The sequence below is a fragment of the Carcharodon carcharias genome, chromosome 7, assembly GCF_017639515.1.
Source record: "Carcharodon carcharias isolate sCarCar2 chromosome 7, sCarCar2.pri, whole genome shotgun sequence".
Classification (NCBI taxonomy): Eukaryota; Metazoa; Chordata; class Chondrichthyes; order Lamniformes; family Lamnidae; genus Carcharodon; species Carcharodon carcharias.
In genome coordinates this window covers 18,301,107-18,320,177 of record NC_054473.1, presented here as the reverse complement: position 1 = coordinate 18,320,177, position 19,071 = coordinate 18,301,107, and the positions used below count along the sequence as shown (strand labels likewise).

Here is a 19,071-nt window from a genome sequence, read left to right as displayed (position 1 = left end):
TTATCAGGTTCATGGCCACAAAAGCACATAAAAGCACAAACACCCATATAATAACTCGTGTTTGTTTTACAAATGTAATTGAGAAGTACTGGTATTTGAGGGAAAGGATAGGGTAATATTTGGTCCCTCTGGGTCTTTTTGTGCAGCAGAAAACACTTGATCCTTGCCCCCCCCTCCAATAAATCTAGACTTGTGATGAAGCAACCTGGTTGGCTTCCATCCATCTTGTTGCGTCCTGCAAGTGATTAAACTCCACGAAGGCGAAACCACGGCTTTGACCTAGAGACAGCATTCAGATATAGACGGGATTGTGTTAGTCAGCGTGTTTAAAGCAGCCATTCATTCTGTCGCCACGTGTTATGTACAAATGTCTATTTGTGTGGCATGATAGAGGCCTTATTGTTTTTTTTATTTTAAAAACCATGGGAGGGAACAGAATAATTTGAACTCAGTTTTCAAAAATGCACTTAAACTTTTACACATTCTTTGTAGCATTTGTCACAGGTATCAGTATCACCTATCATCTTCCAAGTTTACAGCAGAAATCATTGCAATGATTTATACAGCTAAGGTTGCCAATTTTTTGCATTATTTGTAACGTACCTGTATTAAAACATTTGAACCCTTCAAATATTGTAGATGGCTTCCAATGCTACGTTGGCCCCCAGTATATTCTAATACTGCTCTCCTCCAGATAACAGTTAGGGCACGTGGTAATGTTCACTATTTCATGGTTGAAAGAATCACCAATGGGAGATATGCAGCAGTAGTCAGGGGATTAGTTACAAATTCCCATAACTGCTGAGGGATACCTAAAGTCATGGCCCCGTCTCTCAATACTGTATCAGGAGCTCCCCAGGAGCAATGAGTCCATGCTGTACCATTACATATTTTGTGAAGCAGAATTAATTTTAAGTCAAACAAATCTAGTATCAGAACTGTTAGACCATCTCATGCAGCATCTTTGCACGAGGGTTGTCAGTAGTACACGAATGGAGGCAGAATACTAAAAATCAGTGTTTAATTTTAGCAGCCTGATAGCCTGGTTTCGTTATCAGTGAAGAACATGTGCATTCATTCTACACAAATGATTTCTCTAAAATGCTATTCCAACTATTCCATATTCCAAATGCTATCATCGGTTCCGACTTAAAAACTTTCTTTCACCAAACTGTCTCAGAAGCTAAAATATTGGGAATAAAATACCAGTACGATTAAAAGTAACAAGTGACTGTCTTAAACAGTCTAAACTCAAGATATTTTATATTGTATTCTTCGTAATACTCCATTAACTGGATCATGTAGGCTCAATCTAGTTACATAAATGGGAATAACTTTTCACATCCCACCTTTCCTATTTATGAAATCACAATGATAATCCTGTCCCAACTACCTCTGGTTCACAGTTTTAGAATGTGACATATAACAAGGCAGAATATGACACTACAGCCCCATAACTATTAAACGGATGGTTTGTTTCCATGCATTCAGGACTGTGCAGTATTACTGAGGAATATAATCCTCACAGTCACTGCCATATTATAGAAAACGCTTGTTATGTTCAAGCTTACATGTAAATGCAGTGCTAATAGGGGCAACATCTTCCCTTGGCTCAAATGGCAACAAATTCTGGGATTCTCTAACTGTCAAAGTCAAGAGTCAGAGGCTACACTGCCCATGACAAAATCCCTTAAGCAAAAGCATTTCAGCAAGCACATCTCACTGACTACAAGAGAGGAAGATTTGGTTGTTTTTTTAAATTCCAAAGAAGCGTGTAAAGGATAGTGGGTCTGGCATTTGAACAACAAACCACACGAGAGATTCTGGAAAACCGACTTTCACTGGCTAATGCAATTACGGAATAATTTCAAGTATCAATACAGTTATCTCAGTGTACTCATCTGAAGCCTTATAAATATTCCGAATATTTCTTCTTGCGTGAATATCCATAAACCAATGATATCTGCACAAAAGTTCTGCATTTATCTGTAATTTTAAGCATATAGATTCCAACCGAAAAAGGGATAGGAAGATAATAAATTGCTTTTTAATTTGTCTATGCTGTCCATAATTTTAGCTACTGATATAACCAGAAACCTGAGATCATTTTGAAAAGTTATATCCATTATACTAAATTATTAGCTTCATTCTGGATGGGAATCATTTTTTTAGTAATTTAAAAAAACTCTGCTGATGCAAGTTGCCGCTTAGAATGTGAAAATTCTGGAATTTGCACCTTTTCCTTGACCCCTGCCTACTGACATTTAAGATGGTATATGGAGTGCAAATAATACAATTTTTATAATTAGAATTAATTCCCTTCTTATTCAAATCCAAATAAAACTAATGAAAAGAATTTGCAGACTCTCCAGTTTCAAGCTGTTTTTAAATAGTCCAATCAAGCAGCAAGTAAGGAGACCATAACAAACTAGCTTAAAAATGATCCAGCTCTATTCCTATTGGATGTTAAAAGATGGTAGCTGCTTCAATTCTTATTCCAAGAGAAATGGAACTTTACAATCCCAAGTAACCCCAGTGGCAAGCAACTGCGTTGCTTCACTTTTGAAGGGAAAACTCTAGGCTGCAACACTACATTTAATATTTCCCTATATCTGGGTCCCATTAAAAAATGTACACAGTAAAAACAAGTTTCAGAGAGTTTCTTCTACATAAATCAAGGTAATTAACTGCTTTAGGTCATCAGGCCTTTGTGACCCTTTCTTGGCCAACATACATGACACAAATTGTCACCATCAGCTTAAGTTGGTTTCTCTCGGAAGAAAACAAAAACTCAACATCGTCCCAAGTTAATATTCCTTTTTTTCCCCATGTATGTTGGCAAGTTGCATTATTAACACTGGATAAATGATTGAATACTACTCTCACTATATACTAAAACTATTTAGTCAAGACCCACCAGTAAGTGGAAAGACAGGCTTCAAAATTCTTGATGTTGAATTATAGATTGTGTGTGGGTAGTAAACAGCACAGGTATTGCTTTATCATAAGCAATAGTAAGAATACCTGCTTTAAAAGCTCTCCTTACCTCTAGACTTGACTATTCCAGCACTCCCCTTGGCCAGCCTGTCCACAGTAAACTTTAGGTCATCCAAAACTCTCCTGCCCACTCACCTGTCACTCTTGCACTACCATGGCTTCCAGTTAAGCAACACACCGATTTTAAATTTCTCATCAGAGTTTTAAAACTACTCCAGGGCTTTGCCCTTGCCCAACTCAAATCTCCTCTAGCCATATAAACTGAAATATCTGTGTTCAGCTAATTCCGGTCTCTTGAGCACCCCTGTAATTTAATTGATCCACTATTGGTGGCTGTGCCTTCAATTGCCTAGGCCCTAAGTTCTGGAATTCCCTCCCTAAGCTTCTGTCTCTCTCTTTCTTCTTTTAAGAAACTCTTTAAAACCTTCCTCTTACACCAAGCTTTTAGCCATCTGCCCGACAATCACCTTATGTGGCTCAGTGTCAAATTTTGCTTTGTAGCACTCCTGTGAAGGGCCTTGGGATGTTTTATTATGTTAAAAGGTGCGACATAAACACAAGTAGTTATTGCTGGAATAAAAACAATCCTGATGCTAACTAAAAAAGGCACTGCAGAGAAATAACAAACACCCTGCCTAAGAGCCTTTTACTATGCTCATGGGATTATAGAGCACAAACTAATAACAAAAGTTTTGTTTACTTTGGAGTAGCTCACATTCCCTTCAAAGTGTAATATGAAACTATGTTTTGGAAGTGAAATGCTACGGTCAACATGTTTTAAAGGTTGAAAAGATAAATTATATTAAAAGGGCTCAAATCACACTACAAAAAAGATTAAATCCCTTTGAACGATTTAAGTTCTCAAGGAAAAAAATCTTTTGGCAACCAAAAGTTACTAGGAGTAACCAAATCTCAGAACTCAAGCAGCTAATAAAAACTCCCTAAAATTTTCAAAAAGTTTGCCTCATCCAAATGCTGCAATCCTATCGGTGCTTGTGAGGAAGGGGTTCTGGCAATTTGAGTGCTTCAAGGGGCTGCATGTAGTGCATGGAATAACTTAGCAAATCTGTTTTAGGAATACAAATGTAACTTTCAAAACAGTGTGTTATGGACTAGTTTTGTTCAAGAGTGCCCTTGTTGGGCAATCTCTAATACCATGCAAATCTCTGCAATTTGCCCATCGTAGATTAAAGCAAGTTCACTTTTAACTGGCTAATGGTCACATCTACCTCAGCCATGGCAGAGGTCAGTGGTCTTTCCTGAGTTGGAAAGAGGAAATGGGGTATCTTTCTCTCCGAAAATACCTGCAAGAGCAGCCAAAATCTCACCTGATACTTTACATTTCATCACTCGCACGTCTTTGGGCTGAAATTCATCACTGTCCTGAAATATTTCAAGAATCTGAAAGGAAATTTTAAAATCCATTGCTTTATTTTCCTGGAGACTTTAAGAGGTGTGCAATTGAAAATATTTATTCTTTTATTAGTTATTATAAAGTAGCTCTAACATACAAATATAAAGCACCAGATTCAATTGCTGCACTGTTTCCGGGTGGTAAGTGAGGACATTAACATGGCTGGACATCAGAAGATGGGATCAACTATGCCTCCTGAGGCTAAATCATCTGCCGGCACTCGCTGTTAACAGTTTACAGTACTTTGGAACAAACACTGGAATGCAACTGGTTAACTCAACAAGCAATCAGTGCCTTTGAAATACAAAAAAATTTGAGGAGAAAAAGGCACGTAGGACTGTAGCAGTGAGTTGCAACATATGCTCCAACTTGCAAGGCAGTCTGAACCTACCCACCTCCATAGCATGCAAATCCACTACACAAAACTGCATACAGCTCAGCAATCTCAAAGATCCCAAGAACAGCTTCTGTTAATGAAAATGCCACACTGGTGCAGTAAAAAGCAGCTTGTTCAGTTTGAGGTAAGGGAGAGCTTTCTTCATCTTGCTCACACTATACCTGAACTAGAAGCACTTGATATTTAAAGGTTCAATTTCCCCACCGAATCTAGTAATAGTAAAGTCTGTGCTCAGGAGTCTAGGAATTAGATGTGATTAAGAAAAACTTCCAACTTGTTTTGTAATTTTACAAATAGAAGGAAATTGCCAATGATGAATGCATACCATCTCTGGTAACATGTAAATGTTCCATAATGCCAGTTATATACACCGTGTCGCTGCTTTTGTATTGAGTATAGTGAGATGTTAGTACAAATGGGAAGAACAAAAGACAGTATGGAAGAATACAGGCCGAGAGAGTTCAAAAGGAGCAAGCCGGATTTTTCTTGGTTCCTTCAAAAGTAATCAATTCAAAGGACTGCAGTTTGTTAATACAACAAAAATTGACTTAGGACAATGACTTATTTGGCCAGAAAAGACTGGTCTTTTTAGGAAGCTACAGGTCTGCAGAACTGAACTTCACTGAGCCTTCCCACACAAGTCCTGTAAAATATCACACCTTGCAGGAGAGCAAGGCTGTTTGCCAAGCACCGGAACTTTGCAACAAATGTGATATCTTGTTATGCTCGCTTCCTCCATGGCTTAAAACAGGAGACTGCCTGCTGCCATGTACTCCAGTAAAGCAAAAATAAATTAATAATTCTTGCAGTGATGGATATAGCAGTGAATCACTTTTAATTCTACCTTTGTTTTCCAAATTAAGCTGCTTGCCAGATGACCAAAGTTGCAACTCAATGCTTAGTAACTCCAAGCACATGGATTACACATTTTGTTTCCCCCATCTCCTCTCTAAAAAGTTTTATTTTACATTCTCCTCCAGGACCACACGCACCAGGCACTTTAACCCACAACTACACTGAAAAAAGCTGCTCAGAATCTTTCCCTTCAATTCCAATAAACTCAAACATTAGGAAGATGGTCATTAAACATATACCCACATCCTCCCTGGTTGTTGACGGCAGAAGGCCTCTTAACATAATTGTTTTGTTTTCCCTCTCTTCAGTTCCATCATTTCTGTAATCATGGTCCTTGTAGTCACCATCATAGTACTGGCTTCCCTCAGATCTTTCATATCTGCTGTCATCTTCACAATTCTGGAAGCAGAAATATTTTTGTTCATTGTATAAAGTTTCCATTCCCACTTCAAATAAGGATACTTAACTCTGTATTGATACTAGAATTCTAGTAAAGCATAAAGGTGAGCATGTGAAATTTTATTGTAATTCTTATTTGAATGTTGAAAAACATTAAGCAGCATAGTTATCAATGTTTCCCCCCCCACCCCCCCCCTCAAAAAACTTGGTTTATGGCTGGTAAAACACGTGCAGCGCATAACACTCAGATGAAGCATGGCCAGTGATAAGGCAATAAACAATCTGAGATGGAGATGTCTAAACCACCATAAGCATATTGTACTAATTAGATTTAAAATCATAGCATAATGGTGCCAATACACTAAGCTTACTTACAACATTAAGCAATTAAAGCTAGAGTTAAACTTGAAGCTAAGCAGGTGATGCACCCGAGTGTGATTAACAGAGAGGAATCTCAGGAGTTTAGCTGATGCTGTAAACTAGCGTATTAAAACACAAACTATTTATAACTGCCACCTGAACCCAATTAGATCATTGCCTTGAAATCTCTGGCAGGGTTAAAGGTGTGGAATTCCAGAGCCAGACTTATTTCATTTACCAACCTGTTATGACAAGTGTTGACACTCGTGGCCAATGCACTCTGTAAATGAGACATTCCGCCAACTGCAATGCAGCGTTAACACTGCATACAAATCTGATTACTATGAAGTATCAGTTTTTAAACTAAGTATACTCAAATCACAAAAAAAGTTTTTAAAAACTTGATTTAAAAAATCTTTAGCATGTTACAATGACATCAGATTGAACACCATATCTCTGGATCCAGAGTGCAGCCAACCAACCAAGAATCAACTGCAAAATAAAGGAATAAAATAATTTACACAGCAACTAGTAAACAGGATGAGAGGAATAAATAAGACAACCCCCATATGCGCTTTCACCCAGGACTGATACATAAGCAAGCCAGATTTCTACTGAAAACTTAAATACTTAAAAACTCTAGATACTATATTGGTGATTCAGTAATACTTCACAAAGTAACAGGTTGCTTTGAATTCCTGTCACTGGGAGGCACCGGGTAAAATCCACACCTTTACCTACGGTATAGCTGGTCCAAAAAGAACTGAAGATATTAAGGCCACCATCAATTACTGTCTAAACAGCCTCCTCTGAATCAAAGTGACTGGAGGTGTCATCAATAGTATCAAACAAAATCTATTCACCAATAACTGCTCACACTCAATTTATGTTCCAGCAAGAAACACTCAGATGTGGATGCAAGAATGAAACACCAACACAAAAGTGACCTTAAGTTAATGACAGCATTCAGCACAACACAGGATTCCCAGCAAAACTGATGTCAATGTGGATCAAAGGAAAAATCTTCCAGTGGTCAATGTAAAATAACACACATAGATGGTTGGCTGCCAGGGGCCAAATAAATTGGAATTTAAATTAATAAATCTGGAATATAAAGCTAGCCTTAGTAATGGTAACCATGAAAATATCATTGATCATCACTTAGGGAAGGAAATCTGCCATCTTTGCTTGATCTGGTCTGCATGTGACTATAGGCTTTTGGCAATGTGGTTGACTCTTAAATGTCCTAGCAAACCACTCAGTCCAAGGGCAATTAGGGATGGGCAACAGATGCTGGCCCTGCCAGATTTCATCCACATTCCATGGAATAATAAAAAATTTGCTGGTGACTCCAATGTTCAGTTCCACAATCCCTCTTACAATAAAGCTGTCCATGTTAGATTACAGCAGGGCAACAAGAGTTATTCTGACAAGCTTACTCGAGGCAAAATTCAGATAATGACGACCTCAAACAAGAGAAGGCTCAACACTCTCCATCTTCAACATCACCCCCCACATCCCAAGAACACAAGTTATTTATTTTCTTCTTTCTATTCATTTACAGAATCTGGGCTTTGCTAAAATTACAGGGTATGGTCATTGAAGGCCTGACGCCAACCCACAGCAGTGGTATCAAACGCTGCATTGACAAGCGAGTGGGAACAGGCCTTCCACTTTCCCTTTGGACACCACACAATCTAAAACAGCAGCAGCATTGACCATATCCAAGAAAGATACATGAAGTAACACCAATTGCTACTGCAAGAGACATAGGACTGCATACCTCAGAGTTCTCATAGTTCCTGTAGTCTTGATAGCGGTCATTATTCCGATAATCACTGCGGCGCCTTTCACGTTCGTAGTCCCGACTGTGATTTGGTGGAGCACGATAATCAACATCCTTATAGTCATAGTCACGTCTACCTCGTGACTCTCTATGCTCATCTCTGTTCCATTCAGAGCCATAACGGCCACTCCGCTCACTTCGACTGGTTTCACTGCAAGAATTAGCATTCAAGAAAAAACAGCAGTTTGCCAGAAAATTTTAATTGGAGCAGAAGTTTCTAGATAGAGCCGTGATGAAATTCTAGGTCCCATATTATCCTCCTAATTCCCCATAAATCAACTGTCTAAAACACTGCAAAAATAGTTCAAGGAAAATGCAACTGTACATTTCTAAGATCAGGCACTTTCCCAATGGCTCAGCTAGCGTAATCAGCAAGAAATTGAACCAAACTGGTAAGAAAAACCCACAGTTCAAACTGCACTCTGTGCTGTTGGCTGATTTCAATTGTAGTGGAGGTGAATGATTTTGTTGCAGCCTAGATCTGCTAGGACCAATGTTGAGCAGGGTGAAAATTAGTTTCGAGTTCCATATTGCAACAAATGACCTGCTACTAGAAACAGTGTAGACACCTATGGTCTGGTCATCATGACTTAGTGCTACATCAAGTGGTGCACTGGTTGCCACTAGAGGAAACTTAATTTCAATGTGACTTCTAATATTAGCAATTCCAGCCATCTGCAAGATACTTTTTTTTAAAAATAGGATTTTTAATTTTGATTGCTTCAAGCATACATGCACCCACCTCCAGGGGTAATTTAGTTGAGAAACACAAACTTACCTTAAAATTAATTTAATTGTTAATTATTCTGACATCTTACTGATGAAAAAAATAACAACCAGCTAACATAATAACTAAATGAAAAATGTAGAAGAATCATTTAAAATTTAAGTTGCACCATTTTTTTTAAAAAATGGGACTTAATCTCTAAAAAAGGTTGTTCAATTAAATACCTGCCAAACATACACTTCTCAATTTTGTCTGAAAGTGCTTGGACTAAATTAACAAAGTAGCTCAGCACTAAGTAGCAAAATAACCAGAACAGGATAATTATGAACTATGCCAAAACTCTAGATGAATTACAAATGAGGCCTGTAAGGGAAAGCATTGTGATAACATCTGCACCTACCCCCCTCCCAATTCAGGACAGATTAGCAAGCATAAAGACACAATAACCATAGAACAGTAAACTAAAGAGTATGATTTTCCTCTTCCATAAATGCTCACAGTCTACAATGATTCATGATATTTTCCAAATGGAGGGATAAATGTTTTAAAGATGGGTTACTAATAGATGTTTTAACAGCTTTGTTAATAGGGTAAGCAAGTCCTTTCTCTTACAAAATTATGCAACACCTTTAAACCAACAGCTTCAAAACAAGCCCCGTCACCCATTCAGGACCAAGGGTTGGGGCAGGAGACATGAAACAGGAGATGGAAATGAGTGAATACAATTAAGAAATTCTTACCGTTTATCATATTTATCATAGCCCATTGTTACTGATGATTGCGAATTCAGCTCTTCCAAAGCTTTTGAGAGGAACAATCTGTAGTCAAAAAGAAAAATATTCTGAACACATGAGCATGGAAATGAAATAAGCAGAAAAACTGAATTTCCTTGCAACGTACAGCCACCCAGCTCCTTCCTCCCATTTCCAAAAAGTAGCTGAAACACCTTTCACAACATCTTATATCACAATATTGGCAAAAACCCTTTGTCCATTGTTGCAGAATGCCTCAATCGCCAAAAAATTCAGCAAACCTCTACACAAAAAAACCTCAAGCCCCATATGACAGGAAGAGGCACAACACAAGTTACAAATGCCAATGGAAATGCCAGGCAACAGTCAAATTCTAGGCCCTGGGTTAATTCTCTCTCAGTACAGTGCCAGTAGAATCATGATTTGATTACTGCACTAAACATAATACAGGGTGTGCCAATTAGTCTCTTTTAGCTATGTCCTTCTGCAGAAAATGTCTGTGGTCCATAATCATTAACAGTGTCTAACAACCTGGGCCCACTTTTTAACAGCTAATCAGGATCACCATGTAAAAACATTGGAGTGTCTGAGTGTTATCTGACATAAAAATGAAGAATAAATGCTAGAGGTCAGACCTCAGTGGGCACAGGCCTCAGGCAGGTATGGGGTGAGTTGGGCCCGCAAGGTCTGGTGGGGCTGGTCTGGTTCTTTACAGTTGTTACCCAGAAATTAGAAGAGGTTTTAAATCTTATCACTTTTTTTGAGTAACACAGTCGGAACTATCTGAAGGTTGTGATTTAATTTGCATTTCGCATGGTTCTTGGCACATAGCAATTGCCCAGAGGAAGGTTGCGCTTCTGGCTAATCGCCATGCAAACATTACCTTTGGGGTATCCCACCCACCCCACCAATCCATCACTGTGGAGCTCGGAAGTTACGGCCCATTATATTCAAAAGAATACCAACTCTAGAGCATGGAGTTAACTCGAATGAGGTAATGCAGGCTTAGCCATGCCACCTGCCCCCTCACTTCCCACATTAAATGTCTAACCTGTGCCACTGTACAGAAGCAAAGGATTGAGAGACTGGATAGTCAACACCCAAGTAACCACTTAAATAGAGCTGCATACCCATAAGATCTCCAGCATATGTTGACTATGCAACAGGGAAGGAGCAAAAATTGACTATTTTCAACAAACCCACAGCAGTGCTTTTGTTAATACTTTGCTCAGTAAATCCCCACACACTCATGTTCAGAGACCAGCAACTTCAGTTTCTCAGCTAAAGCTCCAACAGCTACATGACTTTATCCAGCAATTCAAAACAAATCCCTATGTACTGAAGTAAAAATTATTTCACAGCACATCCAATAATAAGCTACGCATGTTTGCAAAAGTTTTGTTCTTTAATCCCCATTATTTAATATTGAAAACTAACTTTATCGAATACAATGTGTACCAGTCAGGCTCCCTGGGCTTTGCATTTGGAGTCAGAAGCACATGTCTTCTGGCAAAGCAAGTTTAGAAGCCAAAGAATAGCTGGACAAGATCACAGATACATAATTCAGATCCCATTTAGTCCTTACTTTTATACTTTCATTACAGTTCCAACATTTACACAGTGGAAACTTTCTGCACTGCAATTACAACCTCCCTACAGAAGCAGCACTGCTTTGACTAAAATGGTGTTATTACAGCTCAACAACCTTTCATAATGAGTTTCTATTATCAGCGTGAATGCAGGAATTTACACAGCAGGAAGTATATGCAGGCATATAAAGTGTCAGTAATTTCCTTCAATCCCGATTTCACCTTTATCCCAGGCACAATCACGATAAGCAGTGAACTAATCCCGATGAACTAGATTTCCTTGTACATATTTACTTCCCAAACTGTTTCCAGGCCATTCACAGCCTTGAAGATATTTGTTTCAAACATCCTGCAAATGGCTTATTTACCATGCTTTTGCAAATAACCCACAGAAATAATTAAACAATACCCTAGCTTGTTGTTAACTAACATGTTCATCAAGGACTCTCAGTATTTAAACAACTATTTGTGCAATTACTAAAGAACAAAAAATACATGTACCCATATTGTAGGTATTGTTTTGTCTAAGCATTCTGAGTTTAATAATAATAATTCAAAGTTTTGTGAAATTAGTGCTAGAGGTGTGAAGTGCGTTTGTGGTGGAAAATGGAGCACTTGCATTTCAGACATCATAGACACCAAGATCGGATGTTGAACTCATTATATTATAGCCCAACAATGTGCTTGCCTCAAAGGTGCATCTAAAGCATTATCATAACATTATCTGTGAAGAGAATGTTCCTGCCTTCATATTCTTCAGGATTAAAACATGAACAGAATCAAAGGAGGGAAAAAATACAGAAGTGCAAGCAAAATGACTGTGGGATTAACAGGTCAACTCAGTCAAATGATGGAAGGAAGCACTAAAGAAATAAAGAATGAGTGAATAGCAATGGTGGTGGGACACCCAAGGCAAGGTGACAAAGTTGAACTGGGAAACAGATTCACTAGCTCCAAACACCACTGCGTATATATACAGAAACACAATAGAAAAAGGAGTGTGCCAGAGGATTGATGAACAGCAAAAGTAATTCTCATTTTCAAACAAGAGTTAGAACTAATTAAGGAAACCCTACAACAGTTACTTAGTGTTGGTGATAGGAAAGACACTAGAACATTTGGCAAAAGATTACAGAATAGGCCATTTAGAGTCAAAATTTAAAAAGTTAGTGTGGATAGTTAAATGAAAGCCTTTGTCTAAATATTTCTTCAAATAATTCAGTCAGGTTAGAAAGTAAACAAAGCCTGGACCAGCAGAACAAAAACAAAATGCTGGAAACATTCAGCAGGTCAGGCACCATCTATAGGGAGAAACAGAGTTAACATTGTAGGCTGATAACCCTTCAACACAACCAAGGAAACACAAATGTAATAGGTTTTGAGCAAATGGAGGGAGGGGTGGGGCGAGGAGAAGGGAAGGAGGTCAAAGGGGAAGGTGTGTGATCAAGTGGAGGACAGGAGAGATTAAATGATAAAATGTATCATGGTACAAAAGCAGTAATGGGTAAAGAAAAAGACATGGCCAAATGAGGTGCAAATAGGGGGAATCCATCCTCTGTTGAGGAAAAAGGAAGAAATCAAAAGCAATAGTATGGAAGGTTCATTGTCAAAAACAGATGCAAGCGGTCTTACATAAAGTGAGGTGTGAGGACATGTAGTCAAGGCATGTCATGCACCCATGGGCTTGTAGTGAATATTGTTTGAAGCCTATCCTCAGAAACAGAAACAGAGAAGTTGTGGAACAGAAGAGCCATAGATGAATCAGGTGAAGGTGATAAGGGTACAAACTGGAAACAAAGTCAATGAAATTTTCTAGTTCATGGCGCGGGCAGAAGGCAGGACCAATATTTTTTCCTATTCTTTCATGGGATGTGGGCATTACTGGCAAGGCCAGCATTTGTTGCCCATCCCATAGTCATCAATCTACCAGAAGAAATGAGGAGGAGCCTCAAGTAGGAGTAAGGAGTGATCCAAATACCCCTCAAAAGAGCAGGTATACCTATGTGGTTACCCATAGCAATGCCTTTTATTTGGAGGAAGTGGAGTCGAAGGAGAAGTTGTTCAATTTGAGAACAAGTTCAGCCAGGTGAAGGAGTGTAGTAGTGGGGCGGGTTGGACCTCCATTCAAGGAAGACACAGAATGCTCTCAAGACCATCCTGGTGGGGGGAATTGAGGTGTTGACAAATTGGATGTCCATGGTGAAGAGATGACAGTTCGGGCCAGCAAACTGGAAACTGTTGAACTGATGTAGGGCATTGAAGAGTCAGGGATGTAGGAAGGAAGAGACTGGGGAGAAGAAATGCAACCAAGCACGAAATAAGTTCAAAGAAATTGTCAGGAAGATATAATAATTTTCATGTTATTGGAATTTATTGTAGACAAACAGTGGGGCCTGTGTCTGTGTGGGGGACTTAACTGAATTAAAGGCAGCTGGTTTGAAGGCTTTGATGTATAAGATGAGCCAGGTTTGAAATGTTAAATAGGTAAACATGGGATAAGTTTCAGAATGTGAAGTGAGAAGGGAACATTTGCATTTTTAAATAAATCAGACTAAATTGAATTCAAAAGGGGGGATGAAATGTTACACCTAGCCAGGAGAAATTAAGAAACAACGTGTTTATTTTTCCCAAAAATTACTTGTAAAACCGATGCTATGATAGAATTTTTATTATTAGAGGGGTAAAGTCCAAAGACATAGTGAAACAATGGGAATTTGCATTCAGAGGGGAAAATCTGAATAAAGGAGATGAGGCTGGTGTAAGGGCAGGCATTCTAAGATCTAACACAAGTGTGAAAAGCCTCCAGCATGTAAGCCTCAAGCTGCTGTCTACAAGGAACCGAAGCTGAGAAAAACTCACTTTGCATTTGACTGCTCAGGGTATTGTGTTACTTTGATAAAAACAAAAAAACTGCGGATGCTGGAAATCCAAAACAAAAACAGAATTACCTGGAAAAACTCAGCAGGTCTGGCAGCATCGGCGGAGAAGAAAAGAGTTGACGTTTCGAGTCCTCATGACCCTTCGACAGAACTTGAGTTCGAGTCCAGGAAAGAGCTGAAATATAAGCTGGTTTAAGGTGTGTGTGTGGGGGGCGGAGAGATAGAGAGACAGAGAGGTGGAGGGGGTTGGTGTGGTTGCAGGGACAAACAAGTATCACTGCTTGTTTGTCCCTACAACCACACCAACCCCCTCCACCTCTCTGTCTCTCTATCTCTCCGCCCCCCACACACACACCTTAAACCAGCTTATATTTCAGCTCTTTCCTGGACTCGAACTCAAGTTCTGTCGAAGGGTCATGAGGACTCGAAACGTCAACTCTTTTCTTCTCCGCCGATGCTGCCAGACCTGCTGAGTTTTTCCAGGTAATTCTGTTTTTGTATTGTGTTACTTTGCCTGGGTCTTTTAAAATCTGTGTATTTTACTGTTGCCTTAACAGAGGTGTAACTGGGGTTTAGATTAGGGGATTTGGAAGTTATCATAGTGGTAATTGTAGATATAGGTATGTGCTTAAAATCATTTCTTCTATTAATAAAGGTTTAATTTAGTTTTGCAAGAAACCTATAAGGCTTTGTGGCCTTTTTACTGAATTCAAAGCCCCCCATCTCGAAATAAGTACAAACTGCAAATAGTTGTGGCAGCTGCTTCAAGTTTCCCTCTGGGATTTGGGCAGCTTGGCATTTACCATCCGCCTGCCATAACAAAATAAGTTCAGTGGGGCAGAAACAGCACAGTCTTGTTTAAGGATTTCGGGAAAAAGGCAGAAGCAGGCTGTTTAGGGCTGGGGAAAAATGAGGTTGGAGGCTGTGGAGGGAAAATCTCCAGAAGAATGATGTCAGTGACAGTTCTAGATAGAATGGCTTGCTGCTCGATAGTGGAGTTGTGGCCCAGGGAGGAACTGTCAGAGAGCTGGCGTTTGGCCTCTGCTAGGTAGAGCTCAGTACACCAGGCAAGAAAAGTACTACCCCTTGTCTGCAAACCTGATGACAATGTTAAAGATTGGACTTGAGAAAATGGAGCGCTGCAAGTGTAGAGGGAGACAGATTTGAGTGAGGCGAGCAGGGAAATTGAGATGTCGCTCCAGCAGTTCTCAATGAAAACATCTAAAGGGATATCAGGCCAGAGGACGGGGTCCAGGTGGAGGGAAAATTTGGGAGATGGGGAAAAGGTTGCACTAAGTAGGAGGGAGGACTCCTGGCCCAAGAAGTGGACACCAAGATGGAGGCAACAGAAGATGCAAAGGCTAATGGTGCTGCAGAAGGTACTTGAGAAAAGGTCATACGCAATCAGGGGTCAGGTAGCAGAATGGAAAGAAAGTGCCTAAAAAAGATGGAAGCCTCAAATTTAAGGTATGGTGGCATAATTTGCAGAAGTTACCAATTTGAAAGGAATAGCAAATAGAGGATTGCACCATAATATAGGAAAACAGTCTTTGAGCAGGCGGTGAAATGGCAATTAAAGTTCAATATAGGTAGGAGGAATTAAGGAGCTATACTTCTTGGAAAGACAGCTAAATGAGGCACCTGCCAAAGATCTGGGATTACAGATACATAAATTGCTAAAAGTAGTTACAGAAGTTGATAAGGCTAATGAATGCAAAGTTAGAGGGATCATTTCTAGAGGAATAGTGTAAAAAAGTAATGGGAGGGGGGAGATTTCAAATATGCAGAGTTTTGGTTCAGCTACACCTGATGTATTGTGCCAACCTCCACACTACAAAAGGATACTGAAGTACTGGAGAAAGTGCAGAAAGATTGGGCAGGATTTTGCCAAAATTGAAGCGGCAACTACCAGGAAAGTCGAGGGAAACTGGATTGCTTTCTCTGGAAAAAGAAACTAAAAGGAGACCAGATAGAGCTGGGTAAAATTACGAAGAGGTTCAATGGGGTGGATGAGGAGCCTGTTGCCACTTGTGGGCAAATCCAGAGTAAGGGGACATAAATATAAGATATGCACTAAGAAAATATTGAATAATTCAGAAAGTTGAAAGGATATTGAACTTCGTGCCAGTGTGGCACTTATACACAGATGAAGGAGACCAGAATAGAAATACCTAGACAAAAATTGGCAGAGATAATTAAGAGTGAGGAGGAGGCCACCCATGGAGTATAAATTCTGGTGTAAACCAGTTCGTCTGATTCCGTACTACAGATTCCATATAATTCCAAGTTTTGCAGTGACCCAGGGTTTGAAGATATAAATATATATTAAAAGACGGAAGGAAGACAGTTCTCGGTCATATTCGCGCTCGAGAAAATTTAGCAAAGCAGAACATATGAAGGTAAAATATCCAGCGTCGGACAGCTTTTAAAAGGAAAAATGTCATATATAAAAAGAACATGCAGCTGCCAGCCATCTCAAGGCATTGAAGGCCGAATTTGGAAAGAAGAGATTGCAAAATAATAAATTTGAGTATTCTAAAAAGGTACACAATGTAAAAGTGCAGTTTTACACAATCCCCTCGCAATTAATAAAAGTAGACTTGAATCCAAGCTATCTGGTTGAGATGCCACTGCGCTACGATACGCTGCAAGATGGTGTGTGTGGCAGTGCCCAGTGGCTGAGGCTTTATGTCTTGGCCGGGATTTCAATCCTCCCAACATTACAGCCCCGATGTACTGGCGAGCTCCCGGTCCCGCTGAACACTCGCTTTTTTTTCCGCGAAACTCTAAACCACAGACGCTGGGGGACGCAATCGGTGGCTATAAGTCTTCGAAGCGGCGCCACAACGGTCGAGACTTACCCAATTACCTAGAAAGCGCCTCTACCTCCCCCTTCGCCTCCTTTCGCAGCTAACACCGACAAAATGGCGCCGGCTCCCCGTCCGATCGGAACCAAAGCCGCCGCGCTGCACGCCGGGAGAAAGGAGGTCCGCCCATTTTTCTCCGGCGCGCTGAGGGCGCCGGGAGAAGGAAGGTCCGCCCATTCCCGTTAACGCGCTGCAGGCCGGGAGGAGGGGGAAGCCTGCCTCTCTGAGGGTCACAAATAAGAAAATGGCTTCCGGGGAGTGGTGGGAGTTGTAGTTCTGTATTTGAGGGTCCTAATTCTGCTCCTTCAGAGCAGCTAGACTCAGCTAATTTAATATGCACACATTTATTGCAGCGCCCAATCTAAGTATTTACGTGGCTCGTCCACATTGTGACTTAACTCCAGAAGTGATCACAACCAAGAGAAATGACTCAGGTGAAAGCAGAGCTCGGGAATAACTGACCATGATCCTCAATATCAACCAAGTGTGAATGTTCAAAACAAAGACAGAAACAGAAATACCTGGAAAAACTCAGCAGGTCTGGCAGCATCAGCAGAGAAGAGCACAGTTGACGTTTCGAGTCCTCATGACCCTTCAACAGAATTGAAGGGAACGTGTTGAAGGGTCATGAGGACTCGAAACGTCAACTCTTTTCTTCTCTGCCGATGCTGCCAGACCTGCTGAGTTTTTCCAGGTATTTCTGTTTCTGTTTTTGTTTTGGATTTCCAGCATCCGCAGTTTTTTGTTTTTATCATAAGTGTGAATGTTCATTACATTGGTACTGATGATGACTAGGTAGCCAATCACATAGTTAGTGGTCAGAAGACCTACCCTGAATTACTTCAAATGGTCGTGTTGCCATCTTTATTAATTAATTACATTAACATAGGAAAAGCTGCTTTTGTTAACATATTTATAATATCACGCACCTACCACCCAAAATAATGACCAAGGTAGCTGCCAAAACCATTATGCTAGACTAACATGATCATTGCACATATATAAACAAATTACCCACCCTACCCGCCCACCAAGGATCAGCAGCTGGACTTCTCACTCTGTTGATATACAATACCCTCTTTGTAGCACCTTCCCATCCTTCACCTTGGTCTTATGATATCGAATCAGGTGAGCTCTGTTAAACAACTCTCTGATTACTGGTCTCCAAATATTTACAAAAGTTCCAAGGTCAGAGAGATCATCAGTCTCAAGATAATTTGGGCGAAGGACATGTATTTCTGGATCTCGAGGAATCACATGAGGCTGTTGTTCAAATCGAGCTACTTTCCTCTTGCTCCTATGACGAATTCGAAGAAGTTAATGGACGTGCCCCCGGTCAGCTCTCATATTTCGTCCTTTAGGTGTTGATGTTTCCATTCTTTCTCTGCCCAAGCTTTCTCCAAAGAATTGTTATTGTCTTCAAACTGCACTGTGACGTTGACAACCTGTACTACTCCATCCTTGATGAGTACCAGGTCTGACTTCCAGAGGGTCCCGTCTGGTTCCAAGTAGGATGCCCAGCCGTACTTCGAGATAACTGTTGCAAGTGGTCCAGGATTTTATTGTGGCTTTTGATTCGGGCGTTTTTAACGAATAGTTACCGGAGATGTGAGCCAGTGATTCAAAAGGGGCCTCACATCATCTGCAAGACTTGTTTGCGTGGTGGCTTCCCCTGTTTAGGTGGATCTCGTTGGATAGAGATTATACCGTAATAAAATACTGTTAATGAGTCTAGATTGTTTGAGATTAAAACAAGTTCTGAGCCAGGAATTTGAAGTATAGTCATTGCCGTAGTACTTGATGCCCATTCCTTGGCATTGGAGTTCAGTCCACTTTAAATATTCAACGTCCCTCCAAGCTACATAACTGTTGACAGGTTTTGGTCTGGACGTTTGGGTAATATCTGTCCATCCCAACTTGATGATTTCATCAATGCCATTTTCTTCATGCATCCCTCTTGGACCACCCTTCTCCTTGAGGGATTTTTCA

The 19,071-nt window shown here is 40.1% G+C and overlaps 1 protein-coding gene across 5 annotated transcripts in view; it reads right to left on the bottom strand.

The window, feature by feature from the left end:
* The window catches only part of LOC121280556 (RNA-binding protein 5-like), a 40,517-nt gene extending 23,350 nt beyond the window's left edge, over nt 1–17,167 (bottom strand). For 4 of the 5 annotated variants that reach the window (XM_041192686.1, XM_041192689.1, XM_041192688.1 and 1 more), the window contains exons 1-6: nt 17,077–17,163; nt 9,736–9,813; nt 8,206–8,419; nt 5,907–6,062; nt 4,326–4,398; nt 206–279 (exon numbers count right to left, since the gene is read on the bottom strand). In XM_041192686.1, coding sequence (XP_041048620.1) covers nt 206–279; nt 4,326–4,398; nt 5,907–6,062; nt 8,206–8,419; nt 9,736–9,761 — 543 coding nt within the window. In that variant the 5' untranslated portion in view covers nt 9,762–9,813; nt 17,077–17,163. Of the gene's footprint in view, nt 1–205; nt 280–4,325; nt 4,399–5,906; nt 6,063–8,205; nt 8,420–9,735; nt 9,814–17,076 lie in introns of all 5 variants that reach the window. The other variant, XM_041192687.1, reaches the window with a different exon arrangement.
* Between the last annotated feature and the right edge of the window lie 1,904 nt (nt 17,168–19,071).